Consider the following 14910-nt stretch of genomic DNA (forward strand, 5'->3'; position numbering starts at 1 on the left):
TTAGAAGGTAAGCCGCGGGACTAAGTAAGTGTTTCGAAGCAGTCGGGGGGATCGGGCGGCGAGCAGAGCGAACAACGTGTGTGTGTGCGTGTGTGTGTGTGTGTGTGTGTGTGTGTGTGTGTGTGGGCGCGCACACACGTGTGCAACCACACACATACATACACACATACTCACACACACACACACGTGCATGGGTGAGAGTGAATTCGGAAACAATCATCCCCAGCGATCCGCAGCTCTGATAAGGTAACGACTCACCCCCCCTTTCCTCGCCCCTGTACGGCAAGCTCCACTGAACTCGAACATTGGCACTGCGTCGCCAGGATTTGGCGCTCATCTGCCCCCAGCCCCCCGAGCCCCGAGCACCGAGCCCCGAGCCCCGAGCCCCGCCTCGGCCCGCCCAACCCCTCCTCTTTAAGATAATAATATGAACGGCGGCCCCGGCCAGTAATGAGAAATTAATACACGTTAATGGATCACGATAAACGCGGTCGGCGAGCAATAAAAATAAATTGGGCACCGCTTTTAAGAAGACCGCTACACCGTGAAACGTGAAGCGCAGTGAGGCTGGTCGATGATCCGACAAGGGTAATGCTGTCCCCCTGCGCTGAAGCTGCCCTCTCAAAAAACGACCAGTTCAATTTGTTATTTCTAGTTACTAACAGAAGCAGCTTTCCATCATCATCGGGGTGCGTCCGATATTGTAATCGACTCGGCTTACACTATAATGCCAGATGCATTGTTTTCCTGCCAGTGTACCGCCGTCGCGACCCGGCCCGGGTTCGAATCCCCGCACTACGTATGATTTGTCTTCCGTTTGTCGGCGCCATTTGTAACCGTCCGCGTGGCCGCGCCGCACCCATATAGAGCCACCATTTTTTTTCCCTTTTCTTTCCGTCAAAAACGAGGGAAAGGGGATAAGAGTGGAAAGAGAAAATGCCTTTTTTGTGTCTGTATTTTTCCAGGTCTTCAGGAATGGCATGACTGGGTAGTGCAGCCGACACGACCGGACTATTTATGGCCATCAGCCAGCCAGCCCGCCAGCCCGCGGGCCCAGTCCAGTCCGGCAGAGTCAGGGGACTGGATGCCATGGGTGGGGCGGCCAATGTGGGGCGTAACGCAGAGCGTGAGAGTGTGGTGCCGAGCGTAGAGCGCACAGCGTGTGACCCCATCAGTGGATTCGTCGTTCAGAGAGCAATCCGTTGGTGGGGTCACACGTTCGGTTCGAGTCCCATTTAGCGACTCTGGAGCTCAAAACGCGTCTTTGGCCGCACTGTGGAGCGTGGTGCCACGAGCGTGAGCGTGCCGCCGGCCATGTTGCGGCATGCACGCTCTGGGACGCCAGCAGCGCAGCAGAGCCACGCCCAACAGCCGAAAGGACGACGCAAGAATCACGCGGGCAGTGCGTAGCGTAGGGCCTCCTTGCAGTGGAGCGTGGCCTGGAACGCAACGCGCGCACGCACCGGGCCACGCCTAGCCGGTGATGAAGACCGCCGTGCACGCGGCGCAGGCTTTACGTCACGCGGTGGAGAAAATGAAAATGAATCTAAAGCTAGTCCCGCCTCCCGGCCCCGCCCCCTTGCTTCCGAGCACTTCCCTTGCCTTCGCGGAAACCCTTTAATTGTGATTGCTTACTGCCGGGCGTTCGGGGCGTTCGGGTGGCCCCGTCAAAGGCACAGGTACTGCCGCGACTCTGGAGCCGGCGTCGCAGCACTGCCAGCGACACTGCCAGCGACACTGCCAGCGACACTGCCAGCGACACAGCAAGAGGGGCATAGAGAGACTGCTTGGGGAACCGGACGAGAAAGACTGCCGGGTGGTGCGGGGAGGAGGCCAGAGAGAGAGGGAGAGAGAGAGAGAGAGAGAGAGAGAGGAGAGAGAGAGAGAGAGAGAGAGAGAGAGAGAGAGAGAGAGCAAAGGGTGCGGGCAGTGGGGTGGTCGCTCGACAGGTGCTGGTCTCTCTGGTCTGTTCAGTTCTGCGGGCCGTGGTCCTCTGACCTGTTACGTTGACACCAGACATCGCGGCACGCTATGAGACCGCGACCTATGGCCTTATGACCTCGATGCCAAACGAGTCTGGAGCGGCAGGCAGGCAGCCCGAAAGACGAGTAGGACAGCCAACTCCGTGGCTCCGCGCGGTGCTACGCAGTGCTACGCGGCGCTGCACAGGCCAAAGGGCCAAAAGGGGAGCGGCTCCAAACTGCCACAGCGAAATTTACTGCCGCCGCTTGCTGCGCTGGCTGCGCCGCTGCGTTTGCTCCCGACTCGACTCCCGGGGGAATTAATTTCTCAAAATGAAAGGCAGGCGGCGCGGCGGGCACGCCCAGCACGCCCAGCACGCCAGCCAGCAACAGCTGCTCCAGGTATATTGCCGTGTGCACAGCCCTACCGCCCTACGGGCCCCGGCTACAGGGTGTTACACGCGCGTCGCGCTGGAACACACAACTTGCCGGCCGGGCGGCAGAAACGGCGTCGCAAAAATTGTTACCGATATTCGAGGCGATGGCTCTATAAATATGAGCTATATCGGGCTTGGGGACCGCTGGGGTGGCGTGCACGTGGCGTGGGGAGGGGGAGGGGAGGGGGCACTCCGGGAGAGAGGCAGCGGGGCGGGGTCAGGCCCGGAGGAGCGCCTTTGCCGACGCCTCCAGACGACCCTCCAGCCATGATCCTCCCCAGCGACACAGCGCAGCGGCGCCACTCCCCGCAGTGCCACCAACGATGCGACACAGTGGGCCAGAAGGCCGGCGGAGGCGGTAAAATACCGGACGCGTTTTGAGCTCCGGAGTCGCTAAATAGGGCTGTAACTGAATGTGTGACCCCCATCAATGGATCGCTCTCCAAACGAGGAATCCATTGGTGGGGTCACACGCTCGGTTTGAGTCCTGCTTAGCGACTCTAAAGCTCAAAACGCGTGTTTCGGCCGCCGGCGACGAGGTGTAACGCAATGAATGACGTACCTGTGTGTCGTTCCACCACATGTGCAGCCGGTAGTTGCGCAGGACGGCCTGGTTCTCGTTGATGTGGTCCACGGCCAGCTTGACGGAGGGCATGACGCCGCGCCCCACGCGCGACTCGGGCACGGAGCGGGCGAAGGGGAAGAAGCCTGCGATGTAGACGTCGTGACGGTCCTTGCCGCCCGTCGACGTGGGCCTCTGCGAGCCGGCCTGCCCCGCCAGCACCGCCACCAGCAGCGCGCCCAGGGCCCAGGCCGCCCTGGAGGCCGCCCCGGAGGACGAGGCCGAGGCCGAGGCCGGCCGGCTCCGCGGACGCCATCGTCGGGGCGTCCTCATGGCCTCCGCCTCACCGCCGCCGTCGGCTGCACCGTCGGCCGGGCCTCATCGTCGTCCTCGCCGCCGCGCCCCGCCACCCCACGAGCCACACGGTCTGCGGCACCGCGCTCGGGGCGGGGCACCGGGAGGGTCTCAGCTCATGGTGCGTCCGACCGCCATGGGCCCTGCAACAACAACAACAACATCAGCAAGTGCAGTGGCTGGCAGTGGCCTTGCAGCGCGGCCCGCACGCACAACGTCGCTCAGTCACCCTCGTTACACAACACGACATTAAGGTAGCTGAGCCGCCAGAAAGTGAACCCTGCGAACCAAGTCATCCGGACCGACGACGTAAACAGAGCAGTATTACATAAACAAGTGACGGTCGTCAGCGGCTGTATTTCTACACCGCAGCTTCCAAAGTTTGGTCCGCGGCCAACGTCGTGCATGAAAAACGGCCGAGGATCGAAATGGGATCCAGCCACTCGCGCCGACAGGCACTTCGCCATCTTCGGGCCAATCCTATCTCTGGTGTGCCTCTCCTCCCTTATGGCGCCCCGAGTGGAGGGCGGAGGTCGCGCCGAGGCCGTGGAGGCCGGCGTCGAGGCCGGCGCGAACGCAGGAAAGTAGTTTCGAGTCGTTGGCGGGCAGTGTAGTGTGAAGATGTGGCGGAGCAGCGCGCCGCCAGAGTTAGGCACATTCCATTCATGGCGCTGCGCGGGCTGCGCGGGCTGGCGACTGTGGCGCCCTCTATCAACATTATCTTGCTGCTCTGGTCATATCGCGCCGCCCGGGCCAGTGTGTCCCAGCGTGCCCCAGTCGCCCCAGTCGGCACAAACAAAACTTTGTGCCGACCATTCAATCCTCCGCGCTGCGCCCTCCGGTCCGGTCCGCGCCCTACACGCGTTGCGCAGCGCGTCAGCGCCGCCTTCTTTTTCCCGCCGCCGGCCATGGAAATGTGCGCAGCAACAAAATCAATAGCAAACAAAAACAAGCCAGTATTTGAACCCACGTCTCTCTCTTCCCCACATCCCTCTCTCTCTCTCTCTCTCTCTCTCTCTCTCTCTCTCTCTCTCTCTCTCTCTCTCTCTCTCTCTCTCTCTCTCTCTCTCTCTCTCTCTCTCTCTCTCTCTCTCTCTCTCTCTCTCTCTCGCTCTCGCTTATTCATGCGGAGCGCCTGCAGGGTAGGCTGGACCGCCGAGAGTCGTCTGGTCGCGCTCTGTCTCCCTCGCACCTACCCAGGACGCCCTGTGCGAGTGCGACAGAGACAGAGCGACGGAGAGGGCTCTCGGAATCAGTCTGCTGTGTCTGCCGGCTGGGTCTGCGTCCCCGGCCCGGCGCTCCACTCAGAGTCAGAGTAGAAATATTATCCGAGCACAACAAGATTTTTTTTGTTTATTTTTCAACGCGGTTCGGTGGTCGATTGCGGATGGTTGTGGTGCCTGTGCCACATGCGGGCTGGCCTGGCCAGGCCGCTCTGGAGGTGGAATCGGGAAAAGGGACACACACAGAGAGAGAGAGAGAGAGAGAGAGAGAGAGAGAGAGAGAGAGAGAGAGAGAGAGATAAACCCAGAGAGGACCCTGCTAAGACGGATTGGGGTTGGAGTGGCGACCAGGAGGTGAAGACGCAGGTGCGCCACCACAAGGAAAAAGGACTTCGGTCCCCATGGACTCCGGATTGAAAAGAAAACCATATTGAAAGCTCCCCGTCGAGGGGCGTCTAGAAGATGCCGGCTTCTAATCGGCATCGGCATGTGCCCCCCCCCCCCCCGCCGAGGAAGCGCTGGCCGGGCAAGACGAGGGTCTGGCCACCCCGCCCCGCGGCGCAGAAGGCCACTACCCTGCCCAGGCCCCGCCTCGCCCCGCCTGGCACGGGGTGGTTGAGTCGAAAGAGTTGGCACGCTGGAGATGGAGGTGGTGATCCCCACGCCCGCCTGATGGGGACTTCCAGGGACTTCCAGGGACTTCCAGGGACTTCCAGGAACCTCCAGTAGGGCCAACCGGGGAGTGGAGGGACAAACAAAGCGGCGCTGTAATCCGATAGCAAGCCGATACCGGGCGGGGCGGGGGGAGCGGGGCGGGGCGGGGCGGGGCGGGGCGGGGGGGCGGGGCGGGGCGGGGCGGGGCGGGGCGGGGCAGGGCGGGGCGGGGCGGCCCAAGACACGGCGGTGTCCACTCGGAGAGGCGTCCGCCCGACACGCTATTTGTACACGGCAAGCGAACCCGAGCCCTCCATGAAAACGGCCCGCTTCGCCCGCTTCGCCTGCTTCGCCCGCCACGCCTGCTTTGACACCGATTCCGCGCTCGCCAGAGAGGCCCGTCCCGTCAGGCCGGAGAGCCATCGGCAGAGAGCGGCACGTCACAGAGCCAAGTCCGAGCGGCCGCCTGCGGTGCCTGGACCGAGGTGGGGCATTAATTCCCCGCCCAGCAGAAAACTCTCTTGTTCTCGCGGCACTCGACCACAATGGTGGGCGCTGGGGTCCGGCATGGTCTGGTCGGGCAGGGCGAAGTGAGACATGGTGCGGTCCGGGCCAGCGGAGCGGAACGCCTGGCCGGGGCGTGGCGGGTATCGGCCAGAACGGGATGTGAGGCGGGGCGGGGGGGGGTGGGGTGGGGCGGGGTGGGGTGCACTGCTTTCTATCCTTTCCTGTCGAGGCGACAGTGTCCGGGCGGCCGCGGCTGGGCCGGCGGTTTGAAAGGGCGAGCGTGTTATTCAAAGCGCTTTCAGTGCGCTACAGCCTCCGCGGGCGGGGCGGGGCGGGGCGGGGCGGGGCGGGCGGGGCGGGGCGGGGCGGAGCGGGGTGGGGCGGGGCGTGGTCTGGGCCGCTGACTTGGAATACCAAATGATATGAAAGCATCGCCGCCTCCAGGGCCGCCCCGCTACCAGGAACAGTAAGCGCATCAAAAGAAACTTGCCAAGTATTCTCGCGCCACGCCGCGCAGCGTTCTGCCGGTGCCGCCTCGCCTAGTCTCGCCGTCCGTCGCTCCCTCCCCCTCATTCACGCCGCGCTTTCGGTGCCGTATGGCCGTGTGGCCAAGTGGGAGGTGGGGAGGGGGGCATCAACCGCCTCTGGGCAGGGTGGGACCCGCTCAACTCCGTGAGTTGGCTACGCAGTTGCAGTTCCGCCAACATAACTACTGTTCAAAAATATTTTGAGAGGCCGTCTTCCTGTTTGTGGATGCCTGACGTACGCTCTTCGAAAATTGCCGCTCCCGACGCCGCATGCGTCTTACGGCCGGGGAATCTCGGGCAGGCAGGCAGTGGACGCGGCGGCTGCGTGGAGGGCACGGGGCCGAGACCGCCCCCTTGCGTTGGGCAAGGAGGGGCCCAAAATAAGTGGATTAAAATCGGTCACGTGCCTGCCTCTCTCTCTCCCTCTCTCTCTCTCTCTCTCTCTCTCTCTCTCTCTCTCTCTCTCTCTCTCTCTCTCTCCTCCTCTCTCCTCTCCTCCCCTCCTCTCTCTCTCTCTCTCTCTCTCTCTCTCTCTATCTCTCTCTCTCTCTATCTCTCTCTCTGTGTGTGTGTGTGTGTGTGCGCGTGTGCTGATTGCAGGGGCATAGCCGCGCCGGGCCTTCAGCCAATTACAATCTCACTTGGCGTCTCCTTTTTGCGTCCCTCTCCGTGTCCCACCGGGCCACACCGCCGCCCGCCGCCGCCCGTTCGAAGGGCATTATTCCAATTGAATCCGACAGTTGGCCTTTATTGTGTTCGGCCAATAATTTTGCAGCCGGTGATTGCCGGTAGGGAATCCGTTCGGTGGTGTGACTAGCGCGAGGGGGAGGGGGGGGGGGGGGTGCAGCGGCACGGCACCGCACGGCCACATGGGCTGCGAGGCCGCAATCCCACGGTAAAGTTGCTTCCCCGCCCCCTTTGAGACCCCCGACACACCACCGCCATCGGCCTGGGGAAGGGGGGGGGGAGCAAGGTTTTCATTAATTGGAAGCGTTCATCGGTGCCGGCGAACGGAAAGTGCAAACCGCCACGTCACCCGAAATAGGATCCTGAAATTTACAAACCAATAAGCGACCGTTCGGGGGAAGCCGGCGCCGCCGCCAGCACACGAGCATAGCAGACTGTGTGTGTGTCTGTGTGTGCGCGCTGTAGTGAGTGTGTGCACGTATAAATGTATGGAAATGTGTGTCGGTGAGTGAGCGTATGTGTGCGTGAATTCAAATGTTCCCGCCCGGTCGGTCGCTCTCGTTGTACTTATGAAGAAAACGGGGGGAGGCGGCGGCGCGGCGCTCGGCGAGCGGCGGCTCTTTTATTATTTAAATCGTTCCCCATTTTTAATTATTTCAATTAAAACGCGCCGCGGTTGAAACGGCAACTGACAAGGGCGAGGTCATCGTTTCCCGCTAAACACGCCCGGCTCCATTCCCTTGCGTTTACACAGCCCCCATGTTGTTTTTTTTTGTCGTTGTTGTTTTTTTATATTTTATTATTTACTATTTTTTTCGCGCCAGAAACCCAACGGCATCGGGAGGGCGTGCGGTGTTTACGTTATACACCGTCCACCGCAAAGCATATTCAATCAGGGTGCGGGCACGGCCGGGGCTCGGCGGCGAGGGTCTGCCCAGCGCCTCATGCAGAATTCGTCATTCAACCAATTTTCTTCGGATCAGAGGTGAGATTACCGTCAGCCCAGCCGCGCGTGAGCACGTGGCGCTCTCTCTCTCTCTCTCTCTCTCTCTTCTCTCTCTCTCTCTCCTCTCTCTCTCTCTCTCTCTCTCACACACACACACACACACTCACATATGCACGCACACACGCGCAGGAATACCACTGCCAGTGCGGCAGGCAGTGTGGTGGCGGCAGGCTGCCCGCAGCTGTCGGGATGTAGGCTGAGCCGCCAGTCTGACACATGTCGAGCGCTATGATGCCCCCCCCCCCTACTGCCGCTCGCTCGGCCAAGCACCCCCGCCCCCTTCCGGTACCGATGGATGCACAGTCCCATCCAAAAGTGCGCTCGCTCCGTGTGGTGCTCTGTTCCCACACGCAAACGAGTTGATTCCGAAGCGCGCTTGGTCGCTCTGTTTCTCTTTCACGGGCGCTCCATGAGTGCGAGAGAGACAGTCGGAATCAGTCTGCGGCCAGCGAGGATGATTATGACGGCACAAGGTGTCAGACTTGTCCCGGAAAACGGGTTCCGGAAGACCCCGCAGCCATGAACACGCACACACACACAGACACACATTTCCCTCAGCTCAAGGTCCCGCTGCCCGCGGCGACGCCGGGCGACGCCGGGCGACGCCGGGCGACGCCCCGCACTACTCCCGTCCCCTCCGACTGGCGCGAAACTCCATGATTATTTGGCGAGTTATGAGCGATTGTCCCCGCGAGGCGAGGCGCGCACGACGCACGCGCACGACGCACGCGCGCCACTTTCAAACAAATTCGCGTTTTCCGTTGCCGCCGTGCCGCCGGGCCGTCCTTTCAGCGCGTTCCGGCGAACGTGTCTGTCGTCCCCAAACGAATCTCAACGCACACATTCGCGCCGGAAAAAAAGGAAAGAAAGAAGAGAAACGGGACAGAAAAAAAGGGGCATGAAGGGCTGCTGCAGGAGTATGACAGGCGCGTCCCACTTGTATTGGCCCTTTTCAAGATTCAATAAAAGCGGCGGCACGTCACGCGCTAAATGTATTCGTGGCGCAGCACCGCGTCAAGGCCCTGCCCGCCCTGCCCGTGTGGCTTAAGCCGATTCAGCGGGGCGGGGCCCGGCCAAGCGGGGCCCACAGCGCGCGGCCTGGCGCGGCCCGGCGCGGCCCAGGATGCTGACAAGCCTTTGCTTGGTCAGTGGTGCCGTCTGCCTCGCAGGCGGCGCACGTCGAAGCCCGAGGTCCCGGGTTCGAAAGCCACGCCAAGCGCTTTTTCTTTTTTTTACGGTGGCTGGAATGGCCGGCGGCATTGTCCCAGCGCGGCCGTGTCAGACGTAATGGACCCAATTAAGGGTGGCGACGTTTGGACGAAAACACTGGCCGGCCGGCAAAGCGGGGCGGAAGCCAATAACGATGACTGGAAGAGGGAGAGAGAGAGAGAGAGAGAGAGAGAGAGAGAGAGAGAGAGAGGAGAGAGAGAGAGAGAGAGAAGGGAAAAGTGCTGAGCGGGCAGGATGGGGGATATACATTGTAAGGCGGAACCTTATTACCGACAGCCTGGCGAGCGCCTTCCCCAGTGATGGACCTCCGGCAAGACTCCACACTCCAGCCAGACTCCAGAAAAACTTGAGCAGAAACTTCAACTTGTCCCCCAGCAAGACCTCAGCAAAATTTTCAACCGTCTCCGGGCAAGTGTTCAGCTACCAGCCACCTGAAGGGACTCCAGCGATGCCTGTGCAACGCCCAATTACCCGCTCCATCCGACTGGCTCCGACTTCTCGCGCGGTACCCAACAGTTCGGGCCACTGTCCGCTCACCGCCTCGAGCCCTCGCCCCACTCAATGGAGACTCCAGCGAGTGTCTGTAGCAAGAGGCGGCCCAAATCACCCCGCCCAGTCGACTGGCTGCGCTTGCTCGGCGCGGGTAACGAACAGTGAGTGGCTCCTGTCCGGCCTCAACCCCGGCCTCGGCCCCGGCCCCCGTAATGGTGATATCCGTGTGCGGCTGGCGGCAGGCCCTCCAGGCTCCAGACCCCCCGCCCCGATGGTGCCAGGGGGCACCAGGGGCTGCTGCTGCTGCCTTGCGGGTCTGGCCGGCCGGCCGAGGCCCCGGCCACCACCTGGCCGCCCTTTGACGGCCCCGCTCCTCAGGGACCTCGGCCCGCCTCGGCCGTGCCGACACCGCAAAAGGAGGGCCAACAACCGCGGAGCACACCCGCAAAATTTGTTTCTCGAACCCGCACAATCCACTTGCAGCCGCTCAAGAAACCACGTGTCTGGAAACAGCGAGCCGTAGTCCAGCTAGGCCGCGAAATTTTAGTCGGCGGGAATTTTCCCGCAGGGAAATCTGCTTTCGGAGGGCGGGGTGTTTGAATCGCGGTAGGCCGAGCAGGCCGAGCGGGCTCGACGTCGACTCTGCTTCCCCATCGGACCGCCACCGCCTCCTCCGCCGACGCCGCCCCCGCCCCGGAGGGCCTTGGGGCCGTGGGGCCCAGGGCACAGTGTGCCAGGCAGGCACGCGGGGCTCCCTCCGCCGGGCTCTGTGATGCGGTGGTGCAGAGTGGGGTCGTCTTGGGAATATTGCGTATGGGGAGGGCAGCGGAGGCGCGTATGGGGCCGTAAGCAGGCCGTAGGCAGGCTGTAGGCAGGCTGTAGGCAGGCTGTAGGCAGGCTGTAGGCAGGCTGTAGGCAGGCTGTAGGCAGGCTGTAGGCAGGCTGTAGGCAGGCTGTAGGCAGGCTGTAGGCAGGCTGTAGGCAGGCCGTAGGCAGGGGAGCGGCCCGTCGGGGAAACGCCGGGGCACGGGGCCTCCCGGCGGTGTGCACTGTCCTCATAGCGAGCTCTGAGAGTAACGAACACCAGCGGTGGCGGCAGGCACGCCCAGGGCACGCCAGCACAGCCCCGGGCCACTCCCTCCTCGCCCTCCGCACAGAGACCACGAAAGCATTTTTACCAGGCACCGTGTTTCCTCTTATCGGCGTAGCCAGAGAGCAAGACTTGTGTTTTCTGACAGCGACGACTTTGGGAGCGGAACGGAGTGTGCACGGGCCGCTTCTGTGTTGTGATTGTGTGTGTGTGTGCGCGTGCGTTTGTGCGACGCCGCGTGCCACGCCACAACAGCAGGGCTCGAGCAAACACGAGTCCTTTCCGCTACACCGGGCAGAAACAAAAAGCCTATCGCCGAAATGCGGCCCCGAATCCACCGAAAACGGAATCCGCCGCATTGTCAACACACACACACACACACACACACACACACACACACACACACACAACACACACACACACACACACACACACACACACACACACACACACACACACACACAGGCTCTGTCCGAGCTGGAATGCGAAATGCCACTCAACCTTGGTTGGGCTGGCTTCGCGTCCCCCCCCCCTCTCTCTCTCTTCCTCCGGGGATCCCTTGGCCGTGGCGTCAAAGGACGCGAAGGACACCGTCCGCCCTGAAAGGCTGAAAGCTCGGCCGTAAGCGAGGGCCATTATCAAAACCGGCATTACCACGGCTTTAAAAGGGCGCTATAAAAATCGATGCCCATCCGGCAGCCCTGGCTGTCCCGTCTCTTGAATGGCCCCGCCCTGGCTGCCTGGCTGCCCGCCTGCCTGCCTGGCCGTCTGAAAGGCTTGTTGGCAGGGATTGCGGCTTGAGCAGGGGCGAACGGAGCGGCGGCTTTCACAGGTAGAGCGGCCCCATTGTGCGGGGCGGTGCAGATGCAGTCAGGATGACGTCAGGATGAGCCGATGGAGCGACGAGGCAACCAGGGATGCTTTCGGCAACGCGGCGAGGGAGCCAACACACCGACAATTGTTGTCATTTACGGGTGTCTGTGACTATGATCGAAAATGTTGACTTGAAAACCCCCAGCCGCGAGCCGAACGCGTTGACCGTGGAGGACAAGGGGGTGTTCTTACTACTCAAATCATTTTCACACACGTCGGCGGGCGTCACGGACTTAGTGGCGTTCCACATTTCGCGACCTCATGTTTTCGGCATGTGAGGTCACACCCGTGCGACAGGAATGTGACGGTATGGAGCTCCATCATGAGTGCGACAGTGGAAGCTTATATATCAGTGCAGGCGCTCGTCGCGGAGTGCTGGCTGAGCTGGCTGCGGCAATAAGACGTTGGCCTCGCTCTCGGCTCACTGGGCGCGCATGTGGAGCAGCGGACCGAAGAACGCCTCGAAGAACGCCGCCGGAATATTGGGAAGCTTCTCGAACAACACCGCCCCGGTGAACAGCCAGAATGCCGTGTGCGACGCAACAATGCAGTGAGGTGCAGTGCAGCGGGGACACAGTGGGCCAGAAGACCGGCGGAGGCGGCCAAAACTTTGAAAGGCGTTTTGAGCTACGGATCGAGACACGCGACAAAGTCATCACTGCGCGCGGGAAGCATCACCCGAAGAACACGCCCTTCCCGTACCCGAGGCCGCCATTTTGCCGATTTGCACCGCTGATGCCGCTGTGTGGCTCCAGGGGGCGCAAAGGGTCTAACGAGGTGGGCACACCCGGAGAACCTGGAGAACCTGGAGAGCACCTGGCGTAGCAGGAGAAGCAGGCCAGGCTGATTGGTATGTGGGAGGAGAGGCGCGGCACTCTTCATTTGTTTCACGTCCTCCCTGGCGGCGCCTCCAGCAGAGTTACACACACACACACACACACACACACACACCAGAGACAGAGAGAGAGAGAGAGAGAGAGAGAGAGAGAGAGAGAGAGAGAGAGAGAGAGAGAGAGAGGGGGGAGGGAGAGAGAGAGAGAGAAGAGAGAGAGAGAGAGAGAGAAGAGAGAGAGAGAGGGAGAGAGAGTGTCCACGTACACCATGAGGAAGGAAGCCCTCTCACCTTCCCTAACAAAAATCAGAATCCAAAAGAGCAAAAGAACGGGGCGCAAGAACTCTGACGGTATCACGCCGTTGTTGGAGGTGAGGGAGCGAGGATGCTTCTCGCTTCGCAAGGCCCACAAAGGCTGCAGGAGCGAGAGAGGGAGAGAAACAGAGAGAGCAAAATGTGGGCAGGTGCTTTGTTTCGGAATGATTTCGTTTCCTCCCGTTCCGTTTTTGCCCGCCTCGCTTTGATGACTTGTTGCGGGCCTCGCCGGCACCGCCATTGATCTCCTGTCCTGCAGAAGAACATCATCCGCTTCGAAAGGTGGCGGCACGGACTTCCGCTTCCATTTCCCGTTTTCCTTCTCCTTTCTACCCCCCTTCTTTTTCTTTTTTAAACCGCAGCCGACCTTCCGAGCCCTCTCCGACCCCGCCGTGGCCCCGCTCCGCCGCTCCCGCCGCCGCCGTTCACAAATCACAAGGAAGATATCCCCGGCTTCGGGTTTCCTGTGCGGAGGTGTCGGCCTTGCCGCCGCCTCGCCACGCCGGGCCGCCAAGTCCTTTAATCTGATTCCGATGCTATTACGGGGCGAGGCAGCGAGGCGGCGGGCCGGCCCTCGAGACGGCCGAGGAAGCCCGAAGGCCGCGGCCGCGAGGTGCTGGAAGGGCGGGGCGACGCCGTGGCCATGCTAGGTGCGGCGGACGACCCGCGCCGTCACACAGTGGGCCAGAAGACCGGTGCAGGCGGACAAAACTCTAGACGCGTTTTGAGCTCCAGAGTCGCTAATTGGGACTCGGACCGAACGTGTGACCCCATCAATAGATTGCTCTCCGACCGAGGAATCCATTGGTGGGGTCTCACGTCCCATTTGAGTTCTGATTGGTGACTCTGAAGCTCAAAACGCGTCCCGAATTTTTGCCGCCCCCACCGGTCGTCTGGCCCACTGTACGTCACCGCCGCCAAGCCGCCGCCACTCCCTCGCCGCGACGGCAGCAGGGCCTCGGGGGCCTTGACATGCACCGCGACGACCGCGACGTCGGGGACGTCCGGAACACGACGGCAATTATCTCGGCGGCCACTCGCGGTGTCGGGTAGCACCCGCGGGTACAGCCTAATCTGCTTTTCGAGGTTCGCGCTCTCGCCGGTCGCGATCGGTCGCCCTCCCGCGTGAGGTGGGGGCGGCGGGGGGCGGCGGGGGACGAGGGCGGCAGCCTTCATTATGCGACGGGGAGGAAATTAGTTTGCCGAAAAGCGAACTTCCCTTCGCTCGTTCTCTTGGCAAGCCCGGGTCTGCTTGCGAGCGCGGCGGGCCCGGCGCGGCGCGCGTTTCCTGATTTCTCTTGATCTCACCCCCCGTCCCCCCCCCCCTCTCTGTCCCTCCCTCTCGTTCCCCCGTGCCCCCAGTCGGCCCGTTTAGATGGCACTCGAAGAACAAACAGGCTGCATAAAGCTGCAGACGCTTGATTAGCCTAGCCGGCTCGCAGCGCCGCCACGCTACACCACTCGTCTTAGCCCACTCACCAAACTTCTCCCCCCCCTCCCCCCTCCCAACCCGATACCACCCTTATTTTCTTAATGTCCCCATTTTCTACATTTATGACGTCCTTCAAACCCCACTTCCGCGCTGACCCCCTTTACCTCCGTCCATTTCCAAAGACCTCCCCTCCCCCCACGCGGCGCCGCTCCGCGCCCCCCGATAGCCATTAGTTTGATGAAACGGCGTCATAATTACTTCCTCCTATAATAACAATCGAATCTGATTTAAACTTCGCTACAAGGAGAGCTAAATTTCGCGTAGCTAAAGTGCGCGCGCGGCCCGCCCCGCCGCCGCCCGCCGTCGGGGACGAAATGAGAGCTCGGCCGGCCGGCGTTATTGGCAAGCCCGACGACGCTTTTGAAAGCGTTACGCTTCTTTTCACTTCCAAGGGAATTCAAATAAAATATGGCTGCGCCTCGATATTCGATACGGGACACACTCACACACGCGCAACACAACACGACGCTATACCTTCTCTTTCCGTCTTTCCCTCTCTCTCTCTCTCTCTCTCTCTCTCTCTCTCTCTCTCTCTCTCTGGTTATTTCTTGTTTTTGCAGGAATGCCAGGTATTAGCCAGCCAGGCGAGCACATCGCCTCGGACGGAGCAGATCCCCCCCCCTTCTTTTCTGCTCGCATAAAGAAAGGATGAGACGGAATCCAGGCGG

At 61.5% G+C, this 14910-nt stretch overlaps 1 protein-coding gene across 1 annotated transcript in view; it reads right to left on the minus strand.

Annotated features, from left to right (window-relative positions):
• LOC117640663 (gamma-aminobutyric acid type B receptor subunit 2) overlaps positions 1-3167 on the minus strand; it is a 151074-nt gene extending 147907 nt beyond the window's left edge. Inside the window, exon 1 of the mRNA XM_034377446.1 lies at positions 2961-3167. Coding sequence (XP_034233337.1) covers positions 2961-3053 — 93 coding nt within the window. The 5' untranslated portion in view covers positions 3054-3167. The remainder of the gene's footprint in view (positions 1-2960) is intronic.
• Positions 3168-14910: the final 11743 nt, after the last annotated feature.

Source organism: Thrips palmi, unplaced genomic scaffold (genome assembly GCF_012932325.1).
Source record: "Thrips palmi isolate BJ-2018 unplaced genomic scaffold, TpBJ-2018v1 HiC_scaffold_12, whole genome shotgun sequence".
Lineage (NCBI taxonomy): Eukaryota > Metazoa > Arthropoda > Insecta > Thysanoptera > Thripidae > Thrips > Thrips palmi.